The sequence below is a fragment of the Lampris incognitus genome, chromosome 3, assembly GCF_029633865.1.
Source record: "Lampris incognitus isolate fLamInc1 chromosome 3, fLamInc1.hap2, whole genome shotgun sequence".
In the NCBI taxonomy this organism is placed as follows: Eukaryota; Metazoa; Chordata; class Actinopteri; order Lampriformes; family Lampridae; genus Lampris; species Lampris incognitus.
In genome coordinates this window covers 102,394,673-102,404,788 of record NC_079213.1, presented here as the reverse complement: position 1 = coordinate 102,404,788, position 10,116 = coordinate 102,394,673, and the positions used below count along the sequence as shown (strand labels likewise).

Sequence of the window (10,116 nt, the reverse complement as noted above, 5' to 3'; positions counted from 1 at the left end):
TCAAACCGGAAGTCATGTGTCGCCTAATAAGCGCACGTATCCTACTTTTTTTTAAAGCTCACCACTTCCTACGAATATATTGGCATGATATGTAATTTATTTTATTTCAACTTTCTATTTCTATATGCATATGTACGTCGTGCCAATAAAGTTAATTGAATTGGGGGGAGAGAGACAGACAGAGGGGGGGGCAGAGGGGGGGGAGAGAGAGCGAGCGAGCAAGCACACGTGACTTGAGTAACGTGATTTTTGGACGCAGCGCTAACTTCCGCAGTGGAGGGACAGTCCGCCGTGCTACATCCAAACCGTCTAAAATCCTATTTTCTCTCTAAAATGTTCTGGGTTCTTCTGGTTTTCTGGACCATATGTTCTGGTTCCGGATCAGACGTCTGTCCGTGTGAACGACAGGAGCTCTGCCGACAGATTCGAGAAGAGAGAGACTTTGAGGTAAATTCAGATCTGTCCATCATCACACTTAGAACACATTTCCTACGATGCAATGCAATGAAGTGAAACAGCACAGGTAAAAACAAGGTAATGAGCTAATGTTAAAAGAAAAAAATGACAGAAAATGCAAACCTTGATAAGAGAGTGAAGACACTTTAAAAGATTGATAAAATGGAATGACATGAATCAAAATAAACTTGTTTTAACTGACACAGAGTCCATAATTGATCAACAATGGATTGACACCTATCATTTAATAGACGGGTTGAAGACGATTCAAGCAAAGCAAAGTCTTGATAATTAACTACACTGCAAGATGGGTAGTCATTAGTTTAGAGCTGCAGTTGTTTTTAATTTGATTTGGTTCTCTATTTCTTTTTAATTTTATCTTGTTTTTAATCTGTGCTCTCTCACTAACAAAAAAACATTGCATTTTAATGTTCAAAATGTGCTAGATAAGTTAAGTTTGATTGATTTATTGATTGATTGATTGTAGGTGAAAATGATATAGGTTGACTCTTAATTGACTCTTGTTTAGTGCCACATTTAGCATTTTCCAGTGTTTGGACCACATGGCAGGCTGTTAAAAAGTGAAGTGATAATTTACTGAGTGATAAAACACTGAACATTATATTTCTCCTTTTCGTTTCCCTGTTTTCAGGTGTTTGTGTTTGATGTGGGCGGAAAGAAATGGCAGTCCTACAACTGGAGCATGGTGACAACAGTGGCAGCCTTTGGAAAATATGACGCTGAGCTCATGTGCCATGCCCACTCCAAAGGAGCCCGGCTGGTCCTCAAAGGTACCGACTGACTTTTTACACAAGACTCCCTCCAACGCAAAACTGTCACAAAGACTTCATGTTAAGTAGCCCAATTATGTCTTGGTACATCTAAGTGTGACTGGCATGGTGTTTGTCAGAGGCTTCGTGGTGGTCTTTGAAAGATTAAAGGTACTGTATGTAATATTTTGACTTTCCTGACCTGAAGCATAATATGAATGGGTAATATCAATAGGGGTTGCCGAATAATACTAACTGAAACAAAGGGAGTAGGGCTGGATAATAATTCAATATCATTCGTTCTCTTTTAATTGTAGTGTTTCCCAGATGAAATTCGGAAATTGTGGTATTGTGATATACAGTTTTGTCGTCTGTTAATTATAATGACAATCTATTGCCTAAAAGTTCTCACAAAATGAGATGCTTTATCTTATTATTGCCACACAACAATGTTGGTGGTTGTTTTGGTGCAGCACGGTAGCTCAGTTCCAGTGCAAAAACAAAGAGAAAAAACAAGCAGCACCCTAAATCATTACAACGCACACAAAAAGGAAACACGTGAATGTGAGAATATGTACAGTGACTACAGTGCCTTGCAAAAGTATTCAACCCCCTTCACAGTCATCACTAATTTCTGGAGCTGTTTCACAGGCATATCTCTCCTCTGGGATGGATCCCCCGAAGGGAATCAGAGTGCACTCCACCAGAGGAATTTCATCTTCCACAGCTTTGCACAGAGGAATGACTGTGGAAAACATTTGCACTGCAGCTTCTTGGTCTTACCCGTTCTTTCATTTTATTTTTTTTTTAATCTGCTGGATGTCTCCCCGCTTTTCTATGACTCCATAGACTGAGTGTGCTGTCACAGTGATTGATATCAGGGGATTCGGTTGTGTGCGCTCCCTCCTGCTTGTTGGCACATGGAGCACGCCCCCCCCCTACTCTGCTCCTCACTGGACTTTTACAGTGCATAACCTTCGTCTCTGCTTTCTCACAAGCAGTAGGCTTTATTTGTCCCCAGCCGTCATCCCCTCATGGAGAATATTAGATATTCTACTATGCTGTGCCATTGGGGCACATATAGGGTTCTGTGATGCGCCATTACGCATGCTGGGCATGGAACGCTTTTTGTTTCATTTTTCTGAAGTAGGTTTGTGTTTGTGGTTTTGGATGGGACACATTGTGGCATGGACCATATCCTGCTTTGTCCTTATCCCACTAGTGATAGCCTTAAAGGGCGACGCCTATATGAAATACAATGTTAATTGCGTACCATAATTTCAGATTCTGAGATGGGCTCCACCTTCTAAGTTCTGGGTCCCACTGGCTCCATGAATAGCTGAAGAAAAAGTTGTTTTGGGAGCCAATTGTCCAGCTCAATTCAATTTTTTATACGAGGTGAGACCGCAGGTGGGGCCCACACCACAGGTGGGCGTGGATTTAAGTTTTTTTTAGTGCCGCGAGGGATAAAACTACTAGCGATAGCCTTAGAGGGCTGCACCTATATTCATAGAATCTGGAGTTACAGTATGTAGCTAACGTTACCACTCTTCAGCCAGGGTCTGATGAGATGGTCTGCATATGCATTGTCTGGATTACAAGTTTTTATTTAAACCACTTTCTCTCCCCAATTCTGTCTCTGCCATCATGGCTTCACCAGGTGACGTTCCCCTGTCTTACATTGTGGACCAAGACAACAGGACGGCCTGGATCACAGAGAAGGTGAACTTGGCCAAGAGTCAGTTCATGGATGGAATCAACATAGACATTGAACACCAGGTAGAGGAGGGTTCGCCACAGTACCGTGCATTGACAGCCCTGGTTAAAGAGACCACAGAGATCTTCCACAGGGAAATCCCCGGATCACAGGTGTGTTTTTGAAGAAATGGAAAACGCAAGTCAAATCCATGCATGGGTTGGTAGTTTGTAAAATTGAAATCTGCGTAAGAAAAGCTCCAGTTATGTTTGTCCAATAGTGGTAGTATTCTGTATGTCTGTTGTAGTGCCACTAGGTGGCGCCATGCACTCGGTGGAAGAGCGATGCACGCTGTCACATGGACTCAATGCTAAGAAACTCAGCCGACGTTGCTCTTCAATACAGGAGAGACAAAATGCGTAAAGCCCAAATCAACTTCCACAGACAAGATGGTGGAAAGTGACTGGGAAGGCAGCCAGTATGAATTAGAACAACAGTGTCCTTAAAAAAACGCTTGATGTAATGAATTGTCATCCCAGCGCTCCCAGTCTTACTGGCTGTGTGCTGAGCCGATGTGACGTCAGAGCATTTACACAAGACATTTCTCTTGACACCTTCACAGAGCTGCCATGATATCCTCCATGATGAGGACGTTCCGATAAAACTCACTTTCAGAGATGGATATCTTATGCCTTTTCCACTACATGGTACCGGCTCGACTCGCAGTGTCGTTTTCGATTACCGTAACAGTACCCCCTCAGTGTCTGTGAATGTTCTCATTCATCCAGGTCATGGTTATCCGAAGGAATTGAATCAAGTGATGAGAGGCGAAACGTCTTCACGGATATATACCAAGTCCAGTTGATTCAATTCCTTTGGATACCCCCTCAGTGTAGCTGGTCTGCATGATTTTGGTACCTGCTCCAGTTTTTTTGAAACCTCGACAAAGGTGGTACCAGAAAAGTGGTCACAGTTACCAAAATGCCGGTACTTTCCAGTAATGGAAAACGAAAAAGTCGAGTTGAGCCGGTACCATGTAGTGGAAAAGGGGCATTAGTTGTCTTGATGCATGCTCAATAATCCAGGTGTAGAAATCCTAGAAAATTGAATCAGTTCATCTGGACACAAAGTTAAGTGGGAGAAATGTTTCATCACTCATCTAAGTGACCTCTTCAGTCTAAACTGACGGCAGGTATCCCCACCCTTACAAACAATAGTGGCATAATGACTGAAATCAGCAATTGGTTCCATATGCAGATGCCATGACCGTTAATTAGAGTTACAATGGCCACATGTACTATTCACAGAAGATTGGGGAATAACGGCAATCACAGCGTTGTAAGATGGCGATGGATATACTCTTAGCCCCCTCCTAGGTTCAGGGATGGTCGCTGCCTCTTCATGTAGATGGTCTGAACGGGGAGTCAAAGAGGCCATCTTTGTAACAATCTTACAAAGCTGTCATTGTAGCTAGTCCCCAAAACTCTTGAATAGAACACATGGCATTTGTAACTTTGTCATTACCGTAATGCATTTAAAATGATTCCCTGGATTTTCAAAAGTTGCCTGTTAATGTTTACCAAATCCTGGTTCCAAGGTCTCATTCGATGTCGCCTGGTCACCAAACTGTATAGATAAGCGCTGCTACGACTACGTCGCCATCGCGGACTCCTGCGACCTGCTGTTTGTGATGTCATATGATGAGCAGAGTCAGATCACGGGGGACTGTGTTGCCATGGCGAACGCCCCTCTCTCACAAACATTCAACGGTTTGTAGTTCAACACCACGATTAGGAATCTACCTTCTGGGGCCGAGCTAATTTTTTTTTTTATTTCACAGAAATTAAAAAAAAGATGCTTGTTATTTATTTGATGTCAACATATAGTATTATGTTCGTTTAATTTCAGGGTATTTCCAATATTTGGACCTGAAAATAGATCCAAAGAAGCTGGTAATGGGAGTCCCATGGTACGGCTATGATTATTCATGCCTCAACCTATCCCAGGTATGAGTCATTGTTCAATTAAAAACTTAGAATAAAAGAAAATATAGTGGGAGTTTTAAAAAGAGATACTGTAATCTAAAGATAACTGTAGCATGTAGATGCTGTGATATGTAATCACAGTAGAAATTGTCACATTGCCCCCTTTCTACATATATGTATACAAAGATCTGTCTGTCTAGCTAGTCAATCTGAGGACATAAAGATAGATTCAACACAGTCAAATACAGAACAGAAAGGGCGTCCGGGTGACGTGGCAGTCTATTCTGTTGCCTAGCAACACGGGGATCGCCGGTTTGAGTCCCCGTGTTACCTTCGGCTTGGTCGGGCGTCCCTTCAGACACAACTGGCCGTGTCTACGGGTGGGAAGCCAGACGTGGGTATGTGTCTTGGTCGCTGCACTAGTGCCTCCTCTGGTCGGTCGGGGCGCCTGTTCAGGGGGGAGGGGGAACTGGGGCGAATAGCGCGATCCTCCCACGCACTACGTCCCCCAGGCGAAACTACTCACTGTAAGGTGAAAAGAAGTGGCAGGTTGACTCCACATGTATCGGAGGAAGCATGTGATAGTCGGCAGCCCACCCCAGATGAGCAGAGGGGGTGGAGCAGAGACCAGGACAGCTTGGAATAATGGGGTGATTGGCCAGATACAACTGGGGAGAAAAGGGGGGGGGTGTACAGAACAGCAACTAATATTAACACACACATGCACACGGGCATACCCACTTAATTAACACCACAATATTCATAGTCTACAACTTTACCTACCTTACCTAGGTCGTCCATCAGGACACACCATAACTACGGTCTACATAACTGACTGTCCCTTAATAAGTTGTCCACATAGGTGATTCTTCTTCTGCCACATGAGTTTTTCCATTAGATGGTTGCCAAAGCACAAGTTTGTTGGCAGCTTGTGCTCTGGCAACCATCTGATGGAAAAACTCAATGTGGTAGAAGAGGTTACAAAATGAAAGCAAGGCTACAAAATGAAAGTTAATATGGCCATTTGTCAGCACACAGGGGCTTTGTCTCTTGCATTGAACACAAATGGCTGTATCTTGAGTTTTATTCTGCCGTCAGTGTAGCTTAGGTTGTTCTGTCTTAAATATGACCACAGGCTGTGAAACATGTCTCCTCCTGTTCCAGGAGGGCAAGTGCTCCATAACCAAAGTCCCGTTCCGTGGAGCCCCATGCAGCGATGCTGCAGGTAAACAGAAACCGTACAGCTGGATCATGAAGCAGGTCAATACCTCAATGTCTGGCAGGCTCTGGGACAAACAGCAGCTAGCTCCATACTTCAACTACAAGGTACGCTTCACCGTAGACCACATTCACACTTGGTATTGACATGCAATCTATATCCGGATATTTTATCTGGATTCGGAAAAATACAGAGGGATGTGATCTGGCAAATTTCTAATTGATAGTCTGATAGGAATTTGGTGAACAAAGCTCAGCCAAATTAATCTGAACGAAAATACAATCTGTTCAGTGTTCTTGTGAGAGAATAATACCATCCATGATGGTGGCGCAAACTCACATTTGCAGCAGCCTCACCCAGTGCTGTCCATGCAGTGTCTTTGTCTGCGTCTGGGTTTGTGTCTTTGTCTGATGGCTGGGAGAGCTGGTGCTGGATCGGTTGGGGGAGCTTGGTCTGCTGCGTCCTGTGGGCCCGGGGACCACGGCCCTGCCTGGAGCTGCGCCCAAAGAGGAAACACTGAGGGTGGTCTGACAGGACACGGAAGCAGGGCAGGCTAAGCTAACTGCTAGCCCATGCAGACCGGCAGTTCCGATAACACCGGGGGTGGTCTGGCAGTGGCCTCACCTGGCGTTGACTGTGTTGTTAGTGTCGTCGTGTGGAGTGCAGGGAAGTGTGACGAGGGTGTCTGGCTGGGATAGCTGGCGTTGGATTGGCTGGGGGAACCTGGTCTGATGCGTCCGGTGGGCCCAAGGACTATGGACGGCCATGCTCGGAGCTGTGCCCTAAGAGGAAATACCGAGGGCGGTCTGACAGGATGCGGAAGCGGGGCAGGCTAAGCTAACTGCTAGCCCATGCAGACCAGCAGTTCTGACAGTCATCTGGCATTCGCTCTCTTGGACAGTGAAATTTTTTCTTGTGGATATGTTGGATATATGTGTTTTTGTAGTTTTTTTTTTCTTAGTAGCTTGGATATGTGTTCTTGTAGGTTTTGGATGTGTTTTTGTCTTTGTGTTGCGCTGCTGGGGGAAATGATATTTCATTTCATTTCATGTATGCAAGTACATGAAATGAAACAACAAATAAATGTTCCCAATTCCTGATTCCTGATCCAATGAAGCAGTAGTCTGACATACTGCAGCTCATTCTGAAGTTTTCCCTCTGCTCATTAAATGCTCAAAACTCCTTTCCTCCATCAGTCACCATGGCAATACTCAGCAGCTGCAAACACCACTGCTGCAAAACAACTTGTTACTGACGCCTCCAACCATGGTCATACAAATGATCCCTTCAGCTAAAAAGGGGAGTGTTGTGCTTGTTTTGGTAGACTTTGGACAGAGCAGCCAACATCCCATAGACTTGTTTGCTTTGCATAATGAACACAAATAAACGAAACTCAGTTACAGAGCGGACATAACACTGGGAAAAAGAACAGCTAAGAAGTGAGTACCTGGGGTTAGATAGGATAACCTGTCCAGGTATACACTCACCGGCCACTTTATTAGGCACACCTGTCCAACTGCTCGTTAACACAAATTTCTAATCAGCCAATCACATGGCAGCAACTCAATGCATTTAGGCATGTAGACATGGTCAAGACGATCTGCTGCAGTTCAAACCGAGCATCAGAATGGGGAAGAAAGGTGATTTAAGTGACTTTGAACGTGGCATGGTTGTTGGTGCCAGACGGGCTGGTCTGAGTATTTCAGAAACTGCTGATCTACTGGGATTTTCACGCACAACCATCTCTAGGGTTTACAGAGAATGGCCCGAAAAAGAGAAAATATCCAGTGAGCGGCAGTTCTGTGGGCGAAAATGCCTTGTTGATGCCAGAGGTCAGAGGAGAATGGCCAGACTGGTTCGAGCTGACAGAAAGGCAACAGTAACTCAAATAACCACTCATTACAACCGAGGTATGCAGAAAAGCATCTCTGAACGCACAACACGTCGAACCTTGAGGCAGATGGGCTACAGCAGCAGAAGACCACACCGGGTGCCACTCCTGTCAGCTAAGAACAGGAAACTGAGGCTACAATTCGCACAGGCTCACCAAAATTGGACAACAGAAGATTGGAAAAACGTTGCCTGGTCTGATGAGTCTCGATTTCTGCAGCGACATTCAGATGGTAGGGTCAGAATTTGGCGTCAACAACATGAAAGCATGGATCCATCCTGCCTTGTATCAACAGTTCAGGCTGGTGGTATGTGGTGTAATGGTGTGGGGGATATTTTCTTGGCACACTTTGGGCCCCTTAGTACCAATTGAGCATCGTGTCAACGCCACAGCCTACCTGAGTATTGTTGCTGACCATGTCCATCCCTTTATGACCACAGTGTTCCCATCTTCTGATGGCTACTTCCAGCAGGATAACGCGCCATGTCATAAAGCTCGAATCATCTCGGACTGGTTTCTTGACCATGACAATGAGTTCACTGTACTCAAATGACCTCCACAGTCACCAGATCTCAATCCAATAGAGCACCTTTGGGATGTGGTGGACCGGGAGATTCGCATCGTGGATGTGCAGCCGACAAATCTGCAGCAACTGCGTGATGCTATCATGTCAATATGGACCAAACTCTCTGAGGAATGTTTCCAGTACCTTGTTGAATCTATGCCACAAAGGATTAAGGCAGTTCTGAAGGCAAAAGGGGGTCCAACCCGGTACTAGCAAGGTGTACCTAATAAAGTGGCCAGTGAGTGTAGATTGCATGTTGATGGCAGGTTTAAAAGAAGGCTGCAGATAAAGTTAAGCTCACTCACACATACTCTTGAGCCTATATTTAGCTTTGTTAGCTTTGATCAGCTTATATCATAATATATATATATACACACACACACATACATAGTCATGTTTGGGACACCTGGTTTAAGTGTCAGCTTTTTTACCCTCACAACTCGTGTCACATCCCGAACAAAACAAATGGGGAAAAAAAACCTTTTAAGAAGCTATTTGCTCCAACACTACCCATCAACACACTTCTATATAAAAAACACACACACACACACACAGTCTTATTCTATGAATTTTTTTCACTTTTCTCACATTGTACTTTTGTGTGCAAAACTGTATTTTATGCACAAAATTGTTAATTTACCGAATTAACTGACAGATCATTCCTGCTGCGTTCATAGGGGTCAAATTATTACTGAACTTCCTTTAAATGGTAAATGGACTGCATTTTATATAGCGCCTTTCTAGTCTATCAACCCCTCAAAGCACTTTACAGTGTATGCCACACATTCGCACACTGATGAAGCCAGTTTACAAAATGCATCGTTTATGATCTGCAATTTTTTTTCTCCCTCCCAGGACGAGAGCGGGCAGATTCACCAGGTGTGGTATGATGATCCAGACAGTGTTTGTGCCAAAGCGGGTTCGGTGAAATCTAAGGGCCTGAGGGGGATCGGCATGTGGAACGGCAACATCTTGGACTACAGCGACGATCCGGTTGCCCAGCAACAGACGGCGGCGATGTGGAATGCCCTGGTGGCTTGTTAGCTTGGAAACCCTTGCCTTGCCGGAGAAATTTTCATGACCCCTGAATCCCCCTCGCCCTCCTCCACTTCTCTCCCATTTGTTGTCAAGTCAGTTCGATCAGGATGTCTCTGGCTTCATAGCTTGGGGATACACACTTGCACTTGAATTTGCTGTAGCTTTTTGTTGCCGTTGTCTGCGACTGTGGTTTTTAAGACTGCTCAACCATGTGAAATGAATGTACTTCATTGAAAACGTAAATTGCTCTTGATGAATTTTGTGTGAAAAAAAAAAACAAAAATACCCACACTATTATTAACTAATCAGTGTTCATGAGCTTATCGCCCAGATCTTTGCTCCTTGATATTTTTCAGAAAGTTATTTTTGTGATAAAATTGTTTAAAAATTTAAGTTACTAAATAATTTAAAAAAAAAATTTCTGACGCCTTTTGTCCATTTCAGAGTTGCTTGCTTTTGTTAAAAAGTTCAGAGGAGATTTAAAACCACTTGAATC

General features: G+C 44.1%; 1 protein-coding gene across 1 annotated transcript; it reads left to right on the top strand.

Annotated features, from left to right (window-relative positions):
- Nucleotides 1–260: 260 nt before the first annotated feature.
- On the top strand, nt 261–10,115 carry ctbs (chitobiase, di-N-acetyl-). The gene is made up of 7 exons (XM_056276422.1): nt 261–447; nt 1,109–1,247; nt 2,887–3,095; nt 4,520–4,691; nt 4,831–4,928; nt 6,072–6,233; nt 9,438–10,115. Exons 1-7 carry the CDS (start codon nt 334–336, stop codon nt 9,624–9,626), a joined length of 1,083 nt encoding a protein of 360 aa, XP_056132397.1. The 5' UTR covers nt 261–333; the 3' UTR covers nt 9,627–10,115.
- The last annotated feature ends 1 nt before the right edge of the window (nt 10,116 follows it).